Source organism: Gopherus evgoodei, chromosome 6 (assembly GCF_007399415.2).
Source record: "Gopherus evgoodei ecotype Sinaloan lineage chromosome 6, rGopEvg1_v1.p, whole genome shotgun sequence".
Lineage (NCBI taxonomy): Eukaryota > Metazoa > Chordata > Testudines > Testudinidae > Gopherus > Gopherus evgoodei.
This window is the reverse complement of record NC_044327.1, coordinates 106,459,220-106,484,844: the sequence shown is the minus strand read 5'-3', so window position 1 is coordinate 106,484,844 and position 25,625 is coordinate 106,459,220. Positions and strand designations below refer to the sequence as shown.

General features: G+C 41.4%; 2 protein-coding genes across 2 annotated transcripts in view; one reads left to right on the top strand and one right to left on the bottom strand.

The window, feature by feature from the left end:
- CCDC152 (coiled-coil domain containing 152) overlaps window positions 1–12,612 on the top strand; it is a 29,207-nt gene extending 16,595 nt beyond the window's left edge. The window contains exons 4-8 of the mRNA XM_030568028.1: window positions 4,570–4,634; window positions 5,104–5,206; window positions 7,594–7,721; window positions 10,095–10,181; window positions 11,453–12,612. Of these exons, the coding sequence (XP_030423888.1) occupies window positions 4,570–4,634; window positions 5,104–5,206; window positions 7,594–7,721; window positions 10,095–10,181; window positions 11,453–11,575 (506 nt within the window). The 3' untranslated portion in view covers window positions 11,576–12,612. The remainder of the gene's footprint in view (window positions 1–4,569; window positions 4,635–5,103; window positions 5,207–7,593; window positions 7,722–10,094; window positions 10,182–11,452) is intronic.
- On the bottom strand, window positions 11,693–24,294 carry SELENOP (selenoprotein P). The gene is made up of 5 exons (XM_030568027.1): window positions 24,187–24,294; window positions 22,465–22,680; window positions 17,583–17,795; window positions 16,233–16,350; window positions 11,693–13,542 (listed from the first exon to the last, which is right to left on the bottom strand). Exons 2-5 carry the CDS (start codon window positions 22,665–22,667, stop codon window positions 13,183–13,185), a joined length of 894 nt encoding a protein of 297 aa, XP_030423887.1. The 5' UTR covers window positions 22,668–22,680; window positions 24,187–24,294; the 3' UTR covers window positions 11,693–13,182.
- Window positions 24,295–25,625: the final 1,331 nt, after the last annotated feature.

Sequence of the window (25,625 nt, the reverse complement as noted above, 5' to 3'; positions counted from 1 at the left end):
CCGTGGACCCAATCGGCCCCCTCACCCTTTCATTGCCAGCAGGCTGCATGATCTGCAGCCGGTTTTGTTCCAGACCGCGCCACGGAAACATCTGTACTCGCTCGTGCTCCATACCCTTCACTACCTCACCCTCGCGTCCCGCCCCGGTACCAAATGGCGGGACCTCCTGCCGCCTCTCGAGGGTGAGGAGCCCCGGTGGGCCAGCTTGTACTCTGCCCTGGTCCCGAGGCCCGCCGGGGATATCAGTTGGCGGCTCCTTCACGGAGCCGTGAGCACGGGTGTGTACTTGGCGCGGTTCACGTCTGTCCCTAGCACCTGCCCTTTCTGTGGTGAGAAGGAGACCTTGGCGCTTTATTTGGAGTGCGCCAGGTTGCAGCCCCTGTTCCGACTCCTCCTGAATATTTTCCTGCGTTTTTGGTTGCACTTTTCCCCTCACCTTTTTATCTACACGCTCCCCATCCGTGGCCCCACGAAGTCGCGGGATCTCCTTCTCAACCTCCTCTTGGCCCTGGCCAAGCTGGCCATCTACAACACCAGGGAGAGGAGGTTGGCCGACGGGGTTTCTTGCGACTGTAGGGCCTATTTCCGTTCCTCCGTCTGCTCATGCATCCGGGCAGAGTTCCTCTGGGCGGCGTCCACTGGCTCCCTTGACGCCTTCGAGGAGCAGTGGGCGTTGTCCAGGATTCTCTGCTCGGTGTCCCCATCAGGTTCCCCTCGTTTAGCCCTATGACCTCACTCCCGATCCTGTTTTTTTCATTAGTTGTCCCCCGTAATTACTTGGTGTCCCAGACCTGTGGGTCCTCCCCTTAGGCTGGGGCGAGGCCCTTTAGAAGTGGGCAGGCTTCGGCCGCCCACCCCCGCTGGATGCCAATAGGACCAGACTACTGCACCCCACTGGCCTGGGTCTCTCACACTATCAAAGAGGTTTTTCTAATTTACTGTCATACAGTTCCCACTGTAACATCTTTATCCATAAAAGTAAGTGTTAATGTCTATAGGCAATGATACATCTTAGAAGGACATGACATTTTAATAAGGTTTGTTTTGCCAAATAAAGTTTAGAAGTCCTTCCAGCTTGGCAAGTGTTCACTAATTCCATCAAAAGGGATTAATTCAACAAGATTTACTCAATACTACTGACATAAATACTGCTTAATAACATAATGAACTATTAAATCTAGTGGGGATATCAATTATAAGGCTTGAACTCATAAAGTGGACCTAGAATATCACTGAATTGATTAATAGGTGATTATAGGGTCTAGAATTTCTAGGAAAATAACAGGCATCATCTGTATGAAGAATCAATTTGTTATTTATCTTGCCTATTGAAATTCCATGAAAATCCTCTGCTTGAATTAGGTTTTTAATAATGATTTGTTCATAAATCCAATGATACAGGGCATAGACAATCTGAGCTGTGATTTTCCCCAGCCTAAAAAATACAACTGAAAATACTGGGGGGAAAACAAGAAGGGTTGCTGAAGTGAAATATAAATCGCATACGCTATATGATTCACTTCAGAAACAATCCCTCAGACACAAAAAGGCACACATACTATTCAAAATGCAAAGATTGCATTTCTATAAGTAAAGTATACAATAATTGAGTCCCTAGCCAGCTAAGTAGTTAGGCCAATCATTCTTTTGTGTCTGCCCTTAAATATTACTATACTTTTACCAAAATAATTTGCTCTTTCAGCGCCTATGCTACTAAGTTTGGAACAAATTTATTCAAATTAACAGATACCATATACAAGTTCTCTGAATTTTTTTCTGTGGTTCCTGTTCTTTGCTGTTGATCAAATGAAGCCAGATTTCCACAGAGACTGTGATAGTAGTATTCTTAGCCCAGTGATTCTCAAACTTTTGTACTGGTGACCCCTTTCACATAGCAAGGCTCTGAGTATGACCCCCTCCTTTATAAATTAAAAACACTTTTTTATTTATTTAACACTATTATAAACGCGGGAGACAACGCGGGGCTTGGGGTGGAGGCTGACAGCTCACAACCCCCCCATGTAATAACCTCATGACCCCCGAGGGGTCCCAACCCCCAGTTTGAGAACCCCTGCCTTAGCCTCTAATGTCAACTCTCTCCAAAATCTCCAACTGTTTTTGCCAATGTATTCCTTCTTTGTAGGATCCTTTGTTCTGCAGAATGTGTGCTGTATTTTGATCAAAAACCTTTTCTGTTTGATAAAATGTCAGACTTACAGACTTACAGTAGTTGGATGCAAGTATAGAGACACGATATTACTGAGAGTTCCACCAACAGTTATTGGGGAAACTCAGTAGTAGTCTTCCTTTTTCAACCAACCAACCACAAAGTTGATGATAGTTGCAGAATGTTTGAACTTACACAATGTGCTTTAGGATTGTGTTAGGTGTTACTTCTTTCTCAAGAAGGTTTAAATATTGTGCTGAACATTCATACCTCAGAAGTTTAGGACGATTGCATCTGAGAGGTTCCTTCATTATTTTAATTTTATTTTTGTTGTCTGAGCAAATGGCGAAGAGCTTCATGTCATACTTTTGTTTGCATTCTTGGATGGCATCCTCTGCAATTTGGACAATGTTCTGCAGTTTTTATTTTAGATGTAGTAGAAATAATGTTATATATGAATGCATTTTTCCCTTTATGGATGGTTGAAGCCATTGTTGGGTTATTTCCCATGTTTGACCAAACTTCTTGCATTAATGTCAGTGTTGATTCTTTTAGTTCTCCATTTACTATTTCTTCTAGTTTTTCACTTCCGCATACAGCAGCAGACTCGTGAGTTCACATCTGTCAGGAGGAATATATTCAGGGTGAAAAGCTTCAACCATTTCTTTATATTACTCATTTTGTGCTTTGTCAGAAGCAGGGTTGTCATAAAAGTGGGTTGCAACTTTCTTTTCTAGTTCAAATCTTTTCCTTTCTGTTTCCACAGGTGTCCACTAATTGTGTGTTCCTCATTTACTGCATACCCAAGGCGAGACATATACAGTCTGATTTTCAGAAATTCTGGGCACTCGTGATTAAGGCTACAGTTTTGTCATGGAGGTCGTGGAAGTCACGGAATCCGTTCCTTCCAGAGACCGCCGTGACTTCATTCCTACAGTGGCTGGGAGCTGCAGATTCCCCCCGCTGCCTACGGTGGCCGGGAGCTGTGGGGGCCCTCCTAGCCACCACATGTGGTAGGATACTCTGCAGCCCTCAGCCACCAAGGGCAGCGAGGGCCCCCGAAAGGTCCGAGCTGCCGCAGGCACCAGGACGCCCTCTCATATCCTGGTCTCCACAGGCGGCAGGGGGGACCCCACAGTTCAGCAGCGGGGACCTGAGAGCTCCAAGCTGTGGACAGCAGGGCTCCTCAGGAGTTCTGGGCTGCTGGCAGCAGGGGGACCTCATAGCTCCAAGCCACTGGCAGGGGGACCCTCTAGCTCCGAGCCCTCATGAGTGGGGGGGGGCCCTGGAGCTCCCCAGCTGTTGCCATGGATATGGGGGCTCTGCAGCTCCTGATTTTCTCATGGATATTTTTAGTAAAAGTCATGGACAGGCCACAGGCTTCTGTGAATTTTTCTTTATTGCCTGTGACCTGTCCGTGACTTTTACTACAAATATCTATGACAGAATCTTAGCCATACTCATGATTGCAACTGCACTCAAGGGTACTGCAGATGCTCAGCACCTCTGAAAAATCAGGTCCTGGATGCCTCAAGGCACCCAAAATTAGTGGGCACTCTCTGTACATTAGTTTCTCATCTGTAAAACTGGGATAAAAATACTTCTTTAACTCACAGGGGTGTTGTGGTGATAAATTCATTAATTTTTGTGAGGCTCTGAGATGGAAAACTGTGAGGAAGTTAAAAACTCTATATTCAGTGCAGGATTTGGTTGGAGTTTAGTAAATAAAGAAATGAGGCCACACATTGAATAATGAGAGTAAAAAGAAACATTGAACAGTTGCTTCAGTTCACTCAGTACAGTCCATTCTGTGCACTAAATGACACAAAAATAGCATGAGATCATGTAATCAGTGTCTGTAAATGAATATGTACAAGGGGGCAAAATTAAGCTTACATGGACAACCTTAATTCTGTCATTTCCTAAATGTCAAGTACTTAACTTTGCAACGTTAAGTGTTCTTTTAACAGTTATTTTTTATATGATTTAATATATATTACAGCAGCACCCCATAGGCCACACTTAGTATTGGGGTCCCACTGTGCCAAGTGCTGTACAAACATCTGCAAAGACTTAGTTCCTGAGCCAAAGATTTTAGGATCTAAAATTCTGATCAACGAAATCAGTTATTATAAGGCTAAAGTGCTTCCAAATTAATAAGACTGATACAAATACTATAAATAAACAATAATTGTGATTTACATTTTAAAAAACTGTATTAGAAACCACAAGGACATAATAAAAGAGTGTCGTAATGGAATCTACGTCTAAATAAGAAGTTTTATTTTAAGGTTCAATTGGATAATAAAAATACACACAAGTATTTCCTTATTCTGACTGTTTGTTATTAGAAAAAATGAAATCTCATCAATACCATCTGTTCCAATATTTTATTTGTATAGATGAAAATGAAAGGCTGAAGAATAATACTCGTCTCTTGGAAAAGAAATTAAAGGCTCATGAACAGGTGAGATATGACTGGTCAGTCTGTATTCAAAGCAATATATTTCCTTTGATTGGAGCATCTCAAGCAATGATTTACAGTTCATATTCTCAGGGACATGGTATTAAACTTTGGGGAAATTCTATGGCCTCTGTTATACAGCAGGTGATCACTGGGTGATCAGACTAGGTGATCACAATGGTCCCTTTTGGCTTTGGAATCTATGAATCATTCCTGAAAGAGCTGTGGCTGAACTGGATTATACTTTCCATTTATCTTATCATTGCTCTTCTTCTGAAGCTGATCTTGCAGCTAAGCAGCTGATTAAAGGTCAGAGCAGTACAGATAAGAGGTGATGTTTTGGAGACCCAGGAGTAGGTCTTTTAAGGCACTGAGCACTCTGGCTCAATCCAGCCAGATTGTATTTAAACATGTGCTTTCCTTTAAAGGCACTTAACTTTAAATTCAAGTACTCGCATGTTTAAATTCACAGGAATATAAGAATCAAATTGACAAACTTGTGACAGAAATTAAAAACAAAGAGGAAGAATGCAAACTGGAATTAACAAAGGTTCATTGTGACATGAGAAGAAAATGTAAGTTTTCTGAATGCTGCACTATGCTTTAATGATGCTGAGATATGATATATCCAAATCAAAATCACCAGCTGGTTATATATGTTCTGATCTCTTTTTCACTGTTTCATATTATTCAGGAAACTTATAGGTAGCACATTTTATACCTGTTTGAGACCTTTTTGTAGATAATGTAAAAGCAAAGATTCTATAGAAGTCTAAGGCCCTCTGAAAAGATATTCCTGCCTACAATAAGGGGTAAGGGTGAGTTCCACTTCACATCAGATTATATTTATTTGTTTAATTTGAAATGTATTACTTGTAAACTATTTAACTCTCTCTATATATAGCAACGGTAACTATTATCCTTTCTCAAGGCTAGGTTCACAGCTCCTTAGTGTGGGTCATCATCGCCTATCTGTAGCTATAGGGGGCAGAATCAAAGCATTGAACTGGGGACAAGGGACAAGCCCCAACCCCACTTTCCAGAGAGGACCTCCTCAGTTTTGCTTTGCTTTGTCTCCCTACGGGCAGGGTGGGGAATCCAGTACTTGCTGCAAGAGAGAGAATTAAAAAAAAAACAACAACTTAAGGTGGTAGGTTGTTGCCTGCCTGGAATTAGCACAGTGCCTCCCCCTGCCCTAACTGTTCAGGTTAATAGGGTAGGAGGATGGCGGAGGGAGACCAAGGCTGTGTTTCTCCTGTGCTGTGTCCCTGCCAGAGGATGCAGAAGAAGGTTGTGCCTTGTGCAACCCAGCTGCCTCATCTTCTCAGAAAGATTTCACTTTGGCTGCCTTACGCCAACCCCAGAGCCAGTTCCCCAGGAGTTGCCCAGCAGTGAGGGAGGGGTCTGACAGTCAGAGACCACAAATGTCTCAATGGGTGGCAGAAAAATGAAGAGAGCACTTTAGCCATCAGAGGCAGTTACGTTAAAGGGCAGCAGCCCGGCATAGGAAACCATAAACTAGTGAATCCACCACAGAGTCAGGAGTGGCCAGTGAGACCATTCTGGGTGTGTGTCGTCCCATGGCTCAGGTCTTACCATCACTCCATGAAGCAGAGAAGAAGGGACTCAGTTTTCTCCTCAGGAAGAAATTTCCTTTTGGGCTCGGGAGTTCTTGGATTTGGCGCAAAAAGCACCTTTACCTCAGAGGCCACCATCTTGTGAGCACCAGACAGCAGCTGCAGTGTCCCCTTACAGGCTTTCTGTCCACTTTCAAAAAGACAAAGAGAAAAAGATTCCTGATAGCGGAAGAGGTTTCCAGGATTCCTCATCTGACTCAGGTCCCCAGTCCCCACCTCCCATAAGAAGTCAAATTATAAAGCGGGGGAAAGGGGAAATCAAGAAATTACTTCAGAAACTTTGAAGAAAACTGCCCTGTTCTTCTTGGGATAGAAGTTCCACTGATGCATCCCCAGAAGGACCCAGAACTAAAGTCTCTGCTCAAAGTTTTCATACATGGAAAGAAAAACCATAATAAAGGGAATACATTTTTTAAGCATCTGGTTCTTCTTCATAATTTAATTCATTTTCACCCTCGTTTTTTGATGAGCTCATTAGAAACGATTCTAAGGAGGAAGAAGAGGGCTGCTATAGAAATTACAAACCAGTTCAAAATCTGAACCACACATTCCCCTTGATAACATTTTGCAAAAAGTAATTAAGTCTGAATGGGAAACACCAGCAAAGTGTATGAGATTATCCAGGTGTGCCAAAATATTCTACAACACAAACTGTAGCAAACCAGATTGTGTCTCTTTTCCCAAAATGAACAGGGCAGTTTCAGCACTAGTCAAAGACATTGCTACCCCAACTGAAAGGAATTTTTTGCCTGAAAGAACCTAATGACAACAGAATGGATATATCATTGCACCATACATTTGAGGCTGTTTCTTCCTCTCTGAGGGTTTCTACAGCAATGTGTTTTGCAAGAGCAGAACTGGCATGGACTGACAATTTGGCAGCCAGACTGCCAAGAAAAAAGGCTAAGAAATCATTGAGGTTAGGTTTGGAGTTAAAAGAAAATCTCAGTGGCTTCAGCATTCATAGCCAGTGCAACCAGGGATTGCTTTGATGTTTTCAGCACATGCTGTGGCCTCCAATGTGGTGACCAGATTGCACCTGATTATGAGTCTGGAACAACAAAGTCAGGCCAAAATCATGATAGTGGATTTGAAATAGTCAGTTATTTGGGGATCCATTAGACATTTAAAATAACCATTTTTTCATTCTAAACAAAGAACAATACATTTTTAGTATGTTAGTGTTCCCCTTTTTTCAATTTGTATTTTTAGTCGGTTCAGGAATTTGTCACATTACAGCTTCTGCTGGTTTTGAAGTTTAATCAGTTAATAAAATTAATGTTCTTGATAATTACAATTTTATATTATTATTTTATTGTTATCAGTTGAACTAAAAGAAGAGGAGCATAAAGAAAAGCTAGAGAAAAAAGAGCTGACAATATTAGACTTAACCAGACAGCTGAGAACTCTAGATAAAGAGAAACAGAATGAGATAATCAAACTGCAGATAGAGGTATGCACTACTGGGAAGAGAGGGTTTCATAAGTTTTAGGTTTAAAGACCAAATGGACATGCTCTTTGGATAGACTTAGAAGATTCTGTGTAAAGAAAAGGGTTGAGAGAAGCACTTATAATGTAATTTGGATCCTCACAGTTTTATAATTTAAAGAGGCAGGTCCACAGGTGGTGTAAATTGTCATAGATCAATGAGCTTCATCTGAGCTGAGGATAAGCCTTCAGAAGTTGACCAGTACAAAAAATGTTGAGATCTGTTCTCTCTTCCATGTACATGTGTAACTACCATTAACAAATGGGGGATAGGTCTGTATTTTAAGAATAATATAACCTATTATGTTGTTTTTGAGAGAGGTAAAATTGTTTTAAGTATATTTGTTATGCCCTCTTAGAAAATTTTGTCCTATATATATTTTTAGTACCTAGAGGGATGAAAAAAATGCTTTTGTTTTTTGCTTATTTTTTCAAATGTTTATAGTTCCTGTAATATTTGGAAGATGTCTTTACTTTAAAATGTTGAGAGTTTGAGGCCCTGATCTAGCAATGTGCTGGCAGCACCCACTGATTTCAGAGGAATGCTGCATAGGTACTGTAAGCTTCAGGATTGAAGCTTTATTTAACGTCTGAGATTTTAAAGCCACGGCACTGCTACTGAAAAACTAAGCAAAGATTTCAAATTCTCTAAATGTTAAAGAAAATAAATAGGGCATGAACCTCTGGTTGGGATGAGCTCTCCTTAGGACCCAAACTTGGGGCTGGTTTAATTAAGAGTATGCAATGCCCTCTTTTGCCCAGGCACACTCCCTACAGTTGGGGAAAATCCTCAGCTGGTTGGCAAACTAATATTATGGCCCCTTTGAATCACCAGAATCAAGGACTTGGATCAATATTTTTAAAGGGACACTGTCAACTTGTAATCTTATTAATTTTTTAATTTTAAAAAATTAATTAAGTAGTTGCATTTCTAATTAAGTAATTGGATCTCCCTGCCAGTTTTAATTTTAAGGTACAAAATACATGCAAAAACATGTGGAAATTATGCCTATTTTTATTAAAATAATCATAGAATCATATAAGATTAGGGTTGGAAGAGACCTCAGGAGGTCATCTAGTCCAATCCTCTGCTCAAAGCAGGACCAACACCAACTAAATCATCCCAGCCAAGGCTTTGTCAAGCTGGGCCTTAAAAACCTCTAAGGATGGGGATTTTACCAGCTCTCTGGGTAACCCATTCCAGTACTTCACCACCCTCCTAGTGAAATAGTGTTTCCTAATATCCAACCTAGACCTCCCCTACTGCAACTTGAGACCATTGCTTCTCGTTCTGTCATCTGCCACCACTGAGAACAGCCTAGCTCCATCCTCTTTGGAACCCCCCTTCAGGTGATTGAAGCCTACTATCAAATCCCCCCTCACTCTTCTCTTCTGCAGACTAAATAAGCCCAATTCCCTCGGCCTCTCCTCATAAATCATGTGTCCCACCCCCCTAATCATTTTCATTGCCCTCTGCTGGATTCTCTCCAATTTGTCCACATCCCTTCTGTAGTGGGGGGGACAGGACCAAAACTGGATGCAATACTCCAGGTGTGGCCTCACCAGTGCCAAATAGAGGGGAATAATCACTTTCCTAGATCTGCTGGCAGTGCTCCTACTAATACAGCCCAATATGCCATTGGCCTTCTTGGCAACAAGGGCACACTGCTGACTCATATCCAACTTCTTGTCCACTGTAATTCCCAGGTCCTTTTCTGCAGAGCTGCTGCTTAGCCAGTTGGTCTCCAGCCTGTAGTGGTGCTTGAGATTCTTCCTTCCTAAGTGCAGAACTCCGCACTTGTCCTTGTTGAACCTCATCAGATTACTTTGGGCTCAATCCTCCAATTTATCTAGGTCACTCTGGACCCTATCCTTACCTTCCAGCATATCTACCTCTCCCCACAGTTTAGTGTCATCTGCGAACTTGCTGATGGTGCAGTTCATCCCATTATCCAGATTAATAAAGATGCTGAACAAAAAGCCCCAGGACTGATCCTTGGGCACACTGCTTGATATCAGCTGCCATCTAGACATCAAGCCGTTGATCACTACCTGTTGACCCCGACAATATAGCCAGCTTTCTCTCCACCTTATAGTCCATTCATCCAATCCATACTTTTTTAACTTGCTGGCAAGAATACTCTGAGAGACCATATCAAAAGCTTTGGTGGTGTCAAGGTGTATCACATCCACCGCTTTCCCCATATCCACAGAGCCAGTTATCTCATCATAGAAGGCAATCAGGTTAGTCAAGCATGACTTGCTCTTGGTGAATAATGTTTTCTTCTGTTGGGTCAGTGTAAATATTAGGGATTTTTGTCCTTTCCTTTTGTTTCAGTTCAATGCTAAATTAGCAAGACTTCAGAATAAAACAACAAAAACATACCCAGATACCACTGTCTTGCCTCAAAACATCTACCGAAGGGTATGTGTTTTAATAGCTTTTTCTTAAAAATGTCTGTGGGTTGCAAATACTGTTGCAACCATGTGTTTATATAGAGTGTCTAGCTGGTGTTTCTGTATGATATGCTTTGAAAAGTGACTTTGTAAAAATGGCAATATGCCACTTCTTGTTTATTGTGCCACCATGGCTCCAAACCATATTGCTCATTTACCAAGTAAAACAATGATTTTTCTATGTATCTGAAAGTGAAGCTGTGATCCTTCCAGCTCATGTGTCAGTGTCAGCGCTAAAGATTCTGGGGGACAGAGTCTGTCATCAGTTACACCTGTACAATCCCAGTATGTTCAGTGGAGGCTCCAAAAAGAAGCATAATTTGCCTCAAACAAACCACCAGTATCCTGGAAAACTGTCCAGAAGGAGGAAGCAACAACCAGTGGATTTGATTGTAGTATGCATCCTCCAACTAAGGGCATGATCCAAAGCCTAATGAAGTCTGCTGACTGTCTTTTTATTAACTATTAACTTCAATAGGGTTTGGATTGAGCCCTAAATATTCCTGTCTATAGCTATCACATGTTGGCAGCTATGCACGATGTGCAGCCCAACCATGGCCTTCCAGCTTTCATTGATTATGCTTTTTCCAGTATGATGATGTCACTACAGAATCCTTCTGGTACCAGCTTATGGAGGTCAAGGAATAGGGTTGAGGATTTACTATTTATTATTATAGATCTTAAAGTGTATGTAATAATAATAAACTTTGAAAATGTTAAACAAAGCACCTGGTGGTTTTTTTTAAGTATATGCATGATCCCTTGCTTCAGGGATTTAATGTTACTGCTGTTTGCACATAACCTTCAAATAAGCTTGAATTTTTTTGTAGATGTTTAAATATATTTTGTTAAAATAATACCCATATACAATCAAATATCAACTATTGCTTTCATTCCAGCATAAGGTGAGGATTGTGGGATTTCATATTGGCCATGTACCAACAAAGCACTTAAGCACATGCTTAACTTTATCTTGAATAGTCCTATTGACTTCAGTGGCAGTACTCATGTGCTTAAAGTTAAACATGTGCACTGTGCATGTGCTCTTCTAGATTAGGGTCCTTAGACTGTCAAATAAAGAGGATTTTTTGAGAATTATCCTTGTAAAATACATATTATGATGTTCTCATTATTGTACTTAGGATAATTTCATTAGTAGCAGCAAGTTGTGTTGATACACCTATGCTGTATTTCAGTTCTACATTTTAATTACCAAAACATTTATTTATTTTTCTATAGAAACTTCAGCATCTCCAGGAGGAAAAAAACAAGGAAATTGAAATTCTCCGTAACACTATTAGAGATTTAGAGCAACGACTCAGCAGTGGCCCAGATTCCCTCCTCAAACGGAGGCGGTTTTGAGAATAACTTTGAACATGCACTACTGAAATGGTTTCTTGACTTAATACAACTGAAAAATATATTATAAATGCAATAACACAAGCTATTGAAAGTGAAAACAAAATATAAGGCAACTCTGGAATGCCATCTATTTTTTATTGAAAACTCGCTTATCAAATATATCATACATCTATTTTCTCCTTATATTCAGTACTGCTTTCTTGCTTATTAGCATTCACCATTAAAGGATTCAGGTTTTGTAGGAGACACAGTTTCCCTATTAAACCCTCATTAACTATGGCATGTGCTTTCAAAGCATTCACTTCTATTCTCTTTTCTGTCTTCCATGATCCTTCAAATTAAACACTACGTTGTTTTCAGATTAGTTTAGATAGTTATACTTACAATTTGACTACACCAAGAGAGACATTATACAAGTTTCATTAGTAAGTTACATTAATAATCTATATATATGGCTAAATTTAACCCTGGCATAAATAGACGCAATTCAGTGAGAGCTGTGTTTGCTTATACCAGGATTGAATTTGATTCATAACCTTGTTTCATGCCCTGATTCCACATTAAGATCTACTAACACTGCCCCCTGTGCCCATGCAGAATCCTATTGCCTTCAGTAGAGCTTCACAAAGGTACAGGTGTCCTTGCTAATGGAGTCTGATACAGGATCTGGTCCTTAAACTATAAGATATCAAAAAGTACAAAAACAATTATTTTTGAACAATGCAATTTTTGGCATATGGCTTACAGATGAAATAAAACATTGTTATAGCAAGATGCTCTTGAATAAACTTTCATATGTATCAAAAACAACATGATTGGATCACTTTCATAGCTCCTTTTTTAGTTGAGAAAAAAATTAACTTTCTAATATTTCGTTCTTCAGAAATAAGTAAAAAAACATGATTAGAATGTCTTTTCTGGCTCTCTTCTATTCTTGGTTGCTAAATATCCAACAGAAGCCCCTAGGTTATAGTTTATGCTTCTGTCCTCACTAATGCAAGCAGAATATTAGGAGAGAAACAAGAAAGACAAATTAACCAAATACTGTAGACACCCTTCAACTAGCAGTGAAAAAACAAACTATGGCTTAGATAATTTTACTTTTTAACCCCCCACCTCCAAAATAACCCTCTACTGATGGTATTGTAACACACAACAAAATGTTTTCAGTGTTATATTTTAACTTTTCTATGCTTTTCCATTTCCTGTCTAGGGTATTAATCTGAGAAGTTTGAAGTTTGTTATTACAAGTTGTGTTAGAATTAAATGCATTCAAATTGAAGGGATCTTTCCTGATGTTAAAATGTTTAGTTTGTTTTTCATGCTCAGTTTCCTGTCTTTCCTTCTCACTGTCAGGTGTTAGATGTTTCATGCTCACTTGCTGCTGGTGAACGTCAAGCAGCTGTGGGCAGACGTCACTGTCAAGATTCAGTGATGTTCTCTGCTAACAGCTGGCCATGTCACCTGCAGGAAGATGGGAGTTCTCCCTGACAGTGTCAGGTGGCTGCATTTCCTGATTCTTCAAACAACAGGTGTCGGCAGTGTCAACATCAGCTACTAGAAGTTGACTGTGACACTTTCTGCCAGCTTCAGGTTAACTCTTTGTTTCAGCTGGCAGTTCCTTTTTTTCAAGGCCTCTTAACTTTTGTAGGAACTTTCCCCACTTCTCTTTGTGGGGCAGTTTCTACATTTGGTTGACTACCTTTCTGACCCTGTCTGTTACGACCCACAACCCTGTTATGACGTTGACTGTTCTGGTGGGAATGATTTCTTGGAGCTTGAGCAGAATCCTGTTGATTTTGATCTTCTGAAAGCTGGTCCCCTTCCTGGTGGTGGTGTCTGTGTCCATGATGTCTATGTTGATTGTGGTGGTGTGAATGGCGATCGTGTGGCTTTGGTGCTTCTTCAGCCGGCTTTTTATTGGCTGTCTGAGATATGTTTTTGCATATATCTTCAACAACTGGTGTCTGGAAAATGTAAATTCATACAATAAAAATGCACCCATCTGAAGTAAACAGGGTTAGTTTTAAAATCTCAGTTAACTTATGTCATTATTACAGTAACTGTAAAAGACAATCAAATCAAGACATTAAATATTGTCATTGCTTAGGTATTTTTGTTCAAGTTATCCTTTTTAAATATGTTTTTAAAAGCCATGACTGTACCATGAACAAATTAAAGGCTAGATTTTGTTGTAGTAGGGCAACCTGCACTGCAGCTCCCAGCACTCCAAGGGAATGCTGGAACTGTGCAAAAGATGCTCTCACCAGGTGTAAGTTGACATGGAGAAGGAGAAGCAGGTCAGTTGGCTGGGGGAATTTTTCAGCATCTCAAAGTGTATCATCAATTGCTGCCCTCCACTGCAAAAGGGGAGCTGGGGAGGGATTATGCCTCTGAAGGCTTTCTCTGAGGCACAGTGTCTCCCTATGTTCCCCAGGTGCTTATACTCTGCCACTTACTGTGTCTTAATGGCACAGTTTAGTCCTAAATAACTATGCCAGCAGAGAAACTATGTACACTAGGCCATATGGCTAAAGTTGTATTTAGATTTCCAGCTAAGCTAAAGAGAAACTCCTTTATTTGTAACCTGCAAAATATTATTTCAGAAATTTGTGAAGGACATGAGGTTTAAGAAAGAAATTCACTTCTGTTATCAAGCTGCTTTGTGCTGCCAGGTTCATATTCACATGAAACAGAGTAATTCAGCAGTTTAAAAAAATGAACCTGAGAAAACTGAATGGCTCAGTTGACTAGTAACAGAATATGAAACCTCTCTCTTTTTCACAAGGTCATTGATTTGAAACCAGCCCATTTTAGTAATGACTTAATGTCATTAACATCTAATAATACTGTTTCAATGGACTATTATCGGAGACGTGGGTCCCAACCTGGGGCTCCAGCATTTATACTGCATGATGTGGGTCCAAGTCAAACCACCCATATCCCAGACTTCCTAATGCCCTCCCAAAATGTGGCTGCTCTGACCCTTTGTTCATGGTGCAGTCTGGCAAAACTTGATGGTCCACCAAACTTGTTTTGGCTGTTGAAAAAGAAAGTTGGCCTGGGAATTGTGGAATACTTTTGGCAGACTCCCAGAGCACTAGTCCAGTGGGGCTGAAAAGCAGTAGGGCTTGAACCGTGGGTCCTGGCTTGATTCAAGCTTGGTCCATTCAACCCCTGGCTCCGAGTCCTGGATTAGCAAGAGTTGTGTGTAGACAGAACTGGGTTAAGCTTGAGCCTGAGTTTGAATCCTGGGCTTACTGTACAGTGTAGACATACCCAGAGTGTCACAACTAAACACAAAGTGGAATAGATTGTTTGGCATAAGTAGTTAACACATATTGTATCAGACCATTCAATGTGAAGTGGCCTGTTAACACCTTTGCAGTAATAGGACAAAAAACATGAGGGTTAGTGGGTTACAGATTGTTTGTAATAAGCCATACATCCAGTGTCTCTTTTAAGACCATGATTTTTGGTGTCTGGCAAAGTTATAAATGTAAGATTGCTTGAGTACAAACCTGCCTGGACTCCCTGAGTATGTACTCAGGCGGCTAGCCCAAGCCGCTGCCCATGCTACCCCTGATTACGCTGCTATTTTTAGCATGCTAGCTTGAGCAAAACTAGTATATTTCTGTCTGCCTGAGCTGGGAAGCATTCTCCCAGCTGCAGTGTAGGCATACCTTCAGGGCTCATCAAGTGGACTAGGGAAAAGCAGTAAGATAAGAAAACAAAAGCAGAAAGGGATTTTTGTGGTCAGCACTAGTAAATGCAGTAAGCAGTCTAACATATTATAACATGCTAAATGCTTCCTGTTAGTTAATTTTCACTGTTTTTGTGAATTTTTCACATTCACTATAATTAACTGGTAGCAGTTATTTCACTCTGATACGGCCCAATTGCACGGCCCATTGGTTGACATCATATTCCCTAGATGAGAAGAATAGGCACTGGCCCTTCCACTGCCTATCAGCTGGTTGCATTATGCATACCAGCAAATCACTAAGGTTAATGGGTAATTTCCTGGCCTCATTAAAGTCAATGACTTCACTTAGACCAGGATTTCACCCAATATGTACAAATCACACATCCAACCTAATTGCCACTGACTTCAATAAAGCTAGGTTTTCATCCATACAATTCAACAGTAAAACTATCATTGGTTTCAGCAGGACCAAGATCAGGCCCAAAGGCAAATTCAAAAGTGCTCAAAATAAGTAAAATGTGACATTTTATAGTTTACAGAGGTATTAATGATCATTTCAAAAGTTAGGAAGTGTCTAGAGAATGAGTCACACTAATTAGAAAGACAAGAGAATCTCAGAACTCTGTTGGCTTTGTTTGCTGATTATACACACAATTAAGTAACTGGAATTGGCAGCCAAGCCAGGATTTAGATTTCTCAAAATGAGTCACATTTTTACACAAGGGCAGCAATTTAGCCCTCATATTTCAATCTTTTCTGAGCTAAAGTTGATCCATTTTGAAAAATATGTAACAAATTACTTAATAATCGAGGAGCCATAAAATGGCCAGGTTGGTGAACAATGGCTTTTGGGATTAATCAGGTACAAATAGTTCCTTTAAACATCAGTCAGTCTCACTTTCCCCTCCCAATATGTTATATATATATAAAAGAATAAAATTAGGAAAATACCATATAAGAGCAATTTCCACACTTGTATTCACAGTATGCAATCTTAATAGAGTCTTCCACATATGGGAAAGTCAGGAAGCTATAAGGCAGACCAAGATGATACACCAGACGCCCACACCTAACAAGAGAACGAGATTTACAGTTATACAAAAAAACCATAAAATATCTATTACTGTTATTATTTGTGTTATTGTACTGCCCAGGCGCCCTAGTCATGGACCAGGACCCCACAAACACAGAACAGACAGACGCTCCCTGTCCCCAAACGTTTACAATTTAAATATAATGTGCAGTTTCAACATATTGCAAATGTAAACTTAATTCTGTAATAAAGGAACTCTTCCTTACACCCAGCTCTGCTTGAATAAAGACTATGGACCACATCCTAGGAATGCTCTTAACAACAAGACAAACGCAGTTCTCAATCTGATACATGGCGGTGGCGATGACAACAGCAGCCGAAACACCATGCACACGTTCCTCTCCAGGGAAAAGATCATTGGAGCTAGTCCTCACAACTTCCCAGAGGGAGGGACTGTGGACAAGCTAGGGGTGTAGTCGGTGCATCCATACACTGCACTGGGTGAAAACTCCATATGTAGATAGGAGCCGTGAGTTACACCTGGTTCTTGTTTCCATGCTGCATGAAAAGGCACAGACAGTGTACTCAGATGGGGCTGAGGCTTAGTTCATCAAACCTAGGGTGTTTTCACATGAGGAAAATATGTTTATTTGGACTTTGCTCTATGCTCCAAGATTTGGCCGTAGATAAGGACATTGACCTACGATACTGTTAACTCATCTACATAGTTATTTCTTTTTTTAAAAAAAACCCTATTTAAGCAACACAAATATTTTCTTTCTACTCAATAAACCCACAAATGTCTAAATGGATTTACCTCTCCTTTTCTCACACAAACAGCCTTTTAGGCTCAGATTAAATATGCTAAATAACTTTTCTGTGTAAATCAGACTCAGAATCAGATGTCCTAGTGTTGCATGAATATAAAAAATGAGCAAGTGTGATTGGAATCCTAGAACCAAATTCCGCTCTCAGTTACTCTGATGTAAATCCAGAGAAACTGCACTGAAAAAAAATGAAGCTATTCAAGATTTGCACTGATTTAAATAACAGCAAAATTTGGTCCATATTAGTTATTCTCAGACTGTAAAAGGTGAAAAAGACTTTACTTTGCTTAATGGCATTTAGAAAAGCAGAATATGATGCACTTATTATAAGATAAAGGGCTTTTGGCAAGCAAATGAGAAAATACTAACTGTGTTGGGTTACAAAATACAACACTGTAAATTAATATAAATCATTTCCTAATTTCTCCTTTATATACAGACCTGTCATAGATAAGAACATCATCTTTGTTTCCATTTAAGGTAGTCCAAACATCAGTTTGAGTCTCACTTTGCTGGTATACAGTAATATTCTCTGATACCTTCTCCCTCAGTGTGTGAATTTTCAGTTGGGAATGTATTCCTTGATGATTAACCACCATGTATGAGATATTGACCAATCCTTCATTCTCTAACTTTACTCTCAGGTCTTCCAATCTGGTGGAGATTTTAAAAGAAAAAGACCATTAATCAGGCAAGAATCATCTTTTTTCTTAAGAAATAAAAAGAATGTTTTTTAAATGGACATTTGCTTTAAGGATCAATGATTTGCCTTGATTTATCTGAGAGCTAATAATTCCAGTTCTTCCATTGCAATCATTGATTTCAAGCAGGATCATTAAAATCAATCGGCGCGTTGACATTGTCATCATTGTCCTTTGTATTATGCCTAGGATTGGATCCTATAAGAGTACACAGTGTAGCTAAATGATACAGTATCCTATTCTTTAATATATTTTACATACATAGGTAAAGCAGATGCATTCTTTTAATTGATCTTTTCATTTCAATTCCTTTATTTCTTTTACTGATATAGATTTATATATTTAATCTGAGCGATAATTGATTATAGACCAAATACTGGTGTGACATCTGAGTGCATGTACAGTCCAAACACAGCCGAAACAGTGCCTCACTATAGATGATCTAGAAAGGGTACCTACAACGAAGGGCGGCTAACTCTCCCACTCTTTTGGATGATACAACAGCTACTCAATAAGTCAGAAAAAGGATATGGTAGCCGTTGGAACAAAAGAGGGAGATAGAACTTAAGCAGGATGAGGTTGTGTTACTAATGATCTTCTTCAAGAATTACAGGATAAGCAAATTCGTTTCAACAGCCTATAGAAGGGGTTTAAAAGTGTCAGGCTGTGAAACCAGCTCTGTCAGTTTTCAACTCAAATGATTTCATAACTGCAATAGGAATCCAAGTTATAAGCAGGGGCTTGATTCCATCCAAAAGAATTGTCTGACTGTTGCTGCTGTTGATTTTTTTGTATTCTGGCAGGCAGGGCTGGCTTTAGGCCGATTCGCCCAATTCCCCCAAATAGGGCCCTGCGCTTAAGAGGGCCCCGCGCTGGCGGCCTTTTTAATTTTTATTCTATTAAAATTTCAGCGGCAGGTCCTTGAGTGCCACCCAAGACCCAGAGTGAGTGAAGGACCCGCTGCCGAAGTGCCGCCAAAGACTCGGAGTGCTGCTGGGTGAGTATGAATCAGGCCCTGCACTTGCTAAAGCCAGCCCTGCTGGCAGGGTCCACAGGTCCCAGCTCCATGGTGGTAGGTACTGTATGAACATGTAAAGAGACAGTCTCTGGAATCCTTGGCCTATCTCCTTCAAGTGGACCCTTACTCACATAGGGAAAAATACATTAAAAATACCAGCTTTTATGTGTCTTTTTCCATTAGAATTTGAATAAAGATTATTCATCTTGAATAAAGAGTATCCATCCTATATATGCTTTTACATACAGTAACTCCTCACTTAGGGCTTGTCTACATCACAAAGTTGCAGCGCTGGTGAGGGGGTTACAGCGCTGCAACTTAGAAGGTGTACACATCTGCAGGGCATCACCAGCGCTGCAACTCCCTGTTTGCAGCGCTGGCCGTACTCCCGTTTTGTCTCGGGTGTAGAGGATCCAGCGCTGGTAATCAAGTGTAGACACTTACCAGCGCTTTTCTTGACCTCCGTGGAATAAGCAGGTATCCCAGCATACCTGAGGAAGCGTCTGGTAATCAAGCAGGTCTCCTTCCCCGGTTTGCAGGGGGGTTCGGGGAACACGAGAGCAAACCGCGGCGAAGCTGGTCTCCTTTCCCGGTTTGCTCTCGCGTTCCCCGAACCCCCGTGCAAGCAGGTCTCCTTCCCTGCGGTTTGCAGGGGGGTTCGGGGAACGCGAGAGCAAACCACGGCGAAGCTGGTCTCCTTTCCTGGTTTGCTCTCGCGTTCCCCGAACCCCCGTGCAAGCAGGTCTCCTTCCCTGCGGTTTGCAGGGGGGTTCGGGGAACGCGAGAGCAAACCGCGGCGAAGCTGGTCTCCTTCCCCGGTTTGCTCTCGCGTTCCCCAAACCTCCGTGCAAGCAGGTCTCCTTCCCTGCGGTTTGCAGGGGGGTTCGGGGAACGCGAGAGCAAACCGCGGCGAAGCTGGTCTCCTTCCCCGGTTTGCTCTCGCGTTCCCCGAACCTCCGTGCAAGCAGGTCTCCTTCCCTGCGGTTTGCAGGGGGGTTCGGGGAACGCGAGAGCAAACCGCGGCAAAGCTGGTCTCCTTCCCCGGTTTGCTCTCCCGTTCCCCGAACCCCCCTTGAAGCCGCCCAACAGCGCTGCAGTGTGGCCACATCTAACACCTCTTGTAGCGCTGGTTGCTGTAAGTGTGGCCACTCTGCAGCGCTGGCCCTATACAGCTGTACTAATACAGCTGTAACAACCAGCGCTGCAAAATTGTAGATGTAGACATACCCTTAAAGTCATCCCGGTTAATGTTGTTTCGTTGCTGATCAGTTAGGGAACATGCTCATTTAAAGTTGTGGAATGATCCCTTATAACGTCGTTTGGCAGCTGCTGCTTTGTCCACTGCTTGCAGGAAGAGCAGCCCGTTGGAGCTAGCTGGTGGGGGCTTGGAACCAGAGTGGACTGGAAGCCCCCCTATCAGCTTCCCGCTCCCCTAAGTTCCCTGTGCAGCAGCCGCCCAGCAGGTTATCAATTGCCGGCAGTTCAGTTGTCCCTCCCCACACTGCCATGTGCTGGTCCTGCCCTCTGCCTTGGAGCTGCTTCCGGGAGCCTCCTGCTTGCTCTGCAGGGAGGGGGGGAAGTAGGGGGCTAATATCAGGGTATCCCCCTCCCCCTGCTCCTGCACCCCACTTACCCCATCTCCATGGGGGTGGAGATGACACGACAGGGCTCAGGATGGAGGGGAGAAGCTGATGTCTCAATTTGCTAATCTACTTAAAAAAACACTGTACTTAGATTGAGGTCAGCCTACTTAAAGGAGCAATGCCCATCTCTCTCTTACACAGGGTCTGTGTCTCTGTCTCTGTCTGCCATGCTGTCTCCTCTCCCTCCATTCATGCTGCCTTGTAGTGTGTAAGGCTACATTAACAACAATGGGTTAATGCTTGAGGGCTCAGCCAAAAGTTAGTTCATCATTTAGCAACAAGGCATTCCCTGGGAAATATCCCACCCGCTGACTCCTCCACTTCAACCAACCTACACAATCATCATCGCTATGTACAGTATTAAATTGTTTGTTTAAAACTTATACTGTGTGTATATGTGTGTGTGTGGGTGTATATATGTCTTTTGTCTGGTGAAAAAAATTTCCCTGGAACCTAACCCCCACATTTACATTAATTCTTATGGGGAAATTGGATTCGCTTAACATCATTTTGCTTAAAGTCACATTTTTCAGGAACATAACTGCAATATTAAACGAGGAGTTACTGTACAACTTACCTCTTTTTATGGAAAAAAAGAGAGTGAAACATAAAGATCTCTCTATTTCAGGTAGTCTTTTACGTATGTGAGAAACACAATTTTACTCAGCTTCAATATCTCTGCCAAATTACTAACTAAGGAGTCAGAGATAGTGACAGTTTGAAAGAACTAGTGAATCTCATGTCATCCCTGTATTTTCTCTTTTATCAACTCAAGAAAACATTCTGTATTTCAACCAGCTGTTTACAATGAAATTCAGCACTGCCTGATTTCTAGCAATGAAGGGCATGACCACAGGTGTAAATTATGACTACGCCAGGAGTAAGGCTCTGGAGAATGAAGCCCACTGATGATAGCCTTAACATTGATGGAAGGATATTCTCATAAATGGATGAATCTAACCATGCATTGCAAATGAAATGGAGATACAGTACTTGAATGTTAGGGCCAGGATTTGCAAAAGCACCTGAGGGCATAAGCACATTTGAAAACCGCACCCCACAAGACTCAACTTAAGCGTCTTTCGGATTTCAGATAGATCTTTCTCTTAGGGACTGGTTTTGCAATGAGAATAGGATCAAGCCCTTAAAGAGTAGCCAGTCTGGCTGATAGCTTCCAAAGGTATTGCCATTTTCTTTTGTATTAGTTTGTTTACCATTACTGATCTAGGGACTACTCTTGGTAATGAGTGATGCTTGGAAGACCCTGCTGGATCAGATCCTAAATTACATCTTAGTGCAGTGGTTCTCAAACTTTTGTATTGGTGATCCCTTTAACACAGCAAGCCTATGAGTGTGACCCCACAATATATTAAAAACACTTTTTTTATATTTAACACCATTATAAATGCTGGAGACAAAGCAGGTCTGCGGTAGAGGCTGACAGCTCATGGCCCCCCTTCTCCTGTAATAACTTTGTGACCCCCCTGAGGGGTCATGACCTCCAATTTGAGAACCCCTGTCTTAGTGGGAGTATAGCTCTGGAGGAACTGTTTCTGCTGGGTTTGCTAGGGTTCATTTGCATTTGTGTGGCCTAAGATCTTAAAGATCTATTTTGTTTTTGGTTTTATTAAGGAAGATTTGGTTGTTATTTATATTTATATGGTGGTAATTGGAAGATGGCAAGGCTTTAAAATGGTTGCTTCATCTACCAATGAATACAGAGGCAGTGATTTGAGAATCTGAGTCACAGGCACAGATTTGTCCATCTAGGAACTCAGTCAATGGAGCTGCATCTGTCACAGGTCCTGTTTGGTACTCAAGCAGATGAAGAAGCCATAAATACATGACCATTTCTATCTATCATATAAAAGCTTTGCACACGTGTTGTAATTAAATTGCTGAGTGTTTAAAACTGCTCCATCCCGTTTTCAGATATACTTGGAAGAGAGAAATGTCCTTACCTGGAAGCCTGCAGCAGGCACAAGTATCAGCTAGCTTGGAGGAGTGCTACCACTGTCACTGAACCCCTAGAATTCTGCATTGGACTGGTCTCCTCGATTTGCCATCCTGGGGGTTCTTTACAATGGGCCCTTGAACCCTGGTTCTCTGTCCCTCCTCCTGGGAGGAGACAGAGAACCAGGGCCAGACCCAGCCCTCCCCACATGGCTGGGCTTCAGCTGCAAATGAGAGAAAATAAAAGAAATGAGATACATGCACAGAGCAGTTCCAGCTGCTGACATTCTCATAACAAAACCAGCAGGCCATTAACTCTCTGGGGCTAGCACTGGAAGTAAGCTCAGAATGTGGCGCACTATGTTTATTGCTATTGGCAATATTCCTATGATTCCATGGAAAGCACTACTGGATAATCTTGATATTTTCTTAATTGAAAACAGGACAATCTAAATATTCCAACCAGCTGGCTGACCCTTTACATTAACTAGACAAATTGAGATGTTCCCTACTCCTATTTCGTCTTCTTATCAAACTGCAATTTTAATGACTGCAGAACTGACTCCAATTCTGCTGTTTTTGACTTATTTGTGCATTGACGTCAATGGTGCTATGCCAATTTACACTATGTGGAGATCTGGATCATTGGTCCAAATCAATCTGGGGTGCAATTCTATTGACTTCAAAGTAGTTGCCCCAGGGGTATATGCTGGCCCATAGCAAATACTATACAAACTGGGAGCAGAATAAATTTAGAAGAATTTTTAAAAGAATCTTTTTCACATTTGGACATTAGCCAGGAAAAGCTCTAAAGAAGGAAGACACTAGAGACAACTGAGCAACAAAGAAAAGGAAATGAAAAATCCCAAGTTTCAGGATTCCCTAAATCTCTCAAAACCTCCTGCCTGCACCCAGAGCATCTTATATTTCTGATCATTATAACATGTAAAAATATTGTAAAACCTCTTTTTCTCCCAGTGATATATTAACATAACACCTTTTGGCTCATTGTGTTTAGACAGCACACATTATCTAGGAAAGAAACTGAAAAACTACTCTTTTCCCCCTCACAGACTGCAGGATTGTATTGGACATCCCACAGCCCCTTTCACAACAGAATCTGATCAGACACACAGTTATGCTCTATGATGTAATATACATAACACATGAAACACATATAAATAATGTCATCAACCTCAGAGCATTCCAATACAAGGAAAGTTTTGTATTACCGATCTCATGCAGACAGACGAAACTGCTGCAAACCAGCCGTATTGTCAGCCCCCATATTTCCTGACTTATCTTTCCTCCAATTCTGTAGAAGGAATCTGGTAAAATACTTTAGGGATGAAATTATGGAACCACTGACTTCACTGGAGGCAGAATTTCATTCTAGGTCTCTGCACACACTTGGACAACTGCATCCCTTTCATGAGACTCTCTTGCAGACGTACAAAACTGCAAGACATGCCTGGATTGTTCCATGAATTTAGCATTCTGCAGTGTTGGCACACAATACCCAGCAATAGCTTGCCAAGCCCCACAGACTGGAAACAAGTTTTGTTTTGAATTACACTTTCTTCTATATTTCAATTTTTTTTAAGCCATTTAAATTGGTTTTAAATTGAACTTTCTAGCTCCCCTATCAACCTCTAGAACCAAAGAAACAAAGGAACACTTTGCAAAACTAGAAATCACAAGGGTATTTTATAGCAAAACAATACACTTACCCCTTTTCCCCTTTCCTTGGCTGCTCTGCTTAACTCTGCTTTGCAGAAGTAAACAGCCTCAGCAGCTGCTGCTCTCTGGTATTTATACTTGCCTTGTTTATCTCACTTCTCAGATGTGGTTCAAAGTTCGGGGAACTTATTGGGCATGACTTGCAAGCAAAGCAAAGCGTTTTAGCTAAGGCAGCCAAAACTTTTCTTGATTAACTCACTGAGAGTAGCAAGCATTTATCATTCAACAGGGAGGTATTTTTATACAAACATGAATATCAGGTTATGCAGTTTGCCAGCCACCCCAGTAACTTGGAGGCAGTGGTACAGTCAGAGGAGGGGGATGGGCTTGAAAGTCACATTCTTTACATAAGACTACAGAGGAAAAATATATATACACATTTGCTGAGCCAGCAAGTTTTGCTCTCATATCCTTTAGCTCAGGGGTTCTCAAACTGGGGGTTGGGACCCCTCAGGGGGTCACGAGGTTGTTACATGGGGGGGTTGCGAGCTGTCAGCCTCCACCCCAAACCCTGCTTTGCATCCAGCATTTATAATGGTGTTAATATATAAAAAGGTGTTTTTAATTTATAAGGGAGGGTCACACTCAGAGGCTTGCTATGTGAAAGGGGTCACCAGTAAAAAAATTTGAGAACCACTACTTTGGGTCTTGTTTGTCTTAGACTGTGATGTACTCTGCCCTAGTATATGTACAAAGGTAACCTTCCTTTCAAACAACTGTTGTCAATTACATCAGTTTGCTTTTAAAATTGTTTGTGCATATAAACAACGCTCTGTGTTGCTTTTATATTTACTCCTTTTGAAGGGGGCAGGCCAGATCCTCAGCTGATAGAAATCAGTGTCATTCCATTGAAGCCAGTGGACCTATATTGATTTACAACAGTTTTCTATTCTATTCTACTCTATATAGGTTCTTGTACTGCCCTTATCACTGTAGTATCTGAGCACCTTCTAGTAGTGCATTAAGTGGTGTGACTAACACCTGTCACGTTGTTCTTTCTCTCTATCATCTTCTCCCCAGAGCAAGAGTTTTGTGTGCCATTTTGTTTTGGTAGAGTATTGGGTTTGGCTTTTAAATATTTGCATTGTTCTGTGTCTCGGTTAGGGATGGCAGAGTCAAAGAAATGTGCCCTGAACTTAGCATGCAAGGTGGTGAGGTTTGTGTTGGTTCTTAGTTCCTAGGGGAGTTCATTCCACAACCTTGGACCAGTCCCCAAGAAAGCTCTGTCTCCTGCATAAATTAGCTTTACTCTTATGGTGGAGAGTTCCATTGTGACAGAGGAGCAGCTTTATTGACCATGGCCCTTGTTCACAAGCTTTAGACTCTTTTAGATAGCTTGGGCCCAGCCCACTGAGCACATTGAAGGTAAGGACTGAGACCTTGAACGTGACTTGATATTCTCTGGGAAGCCAGGGAAACGAGGGGAGGA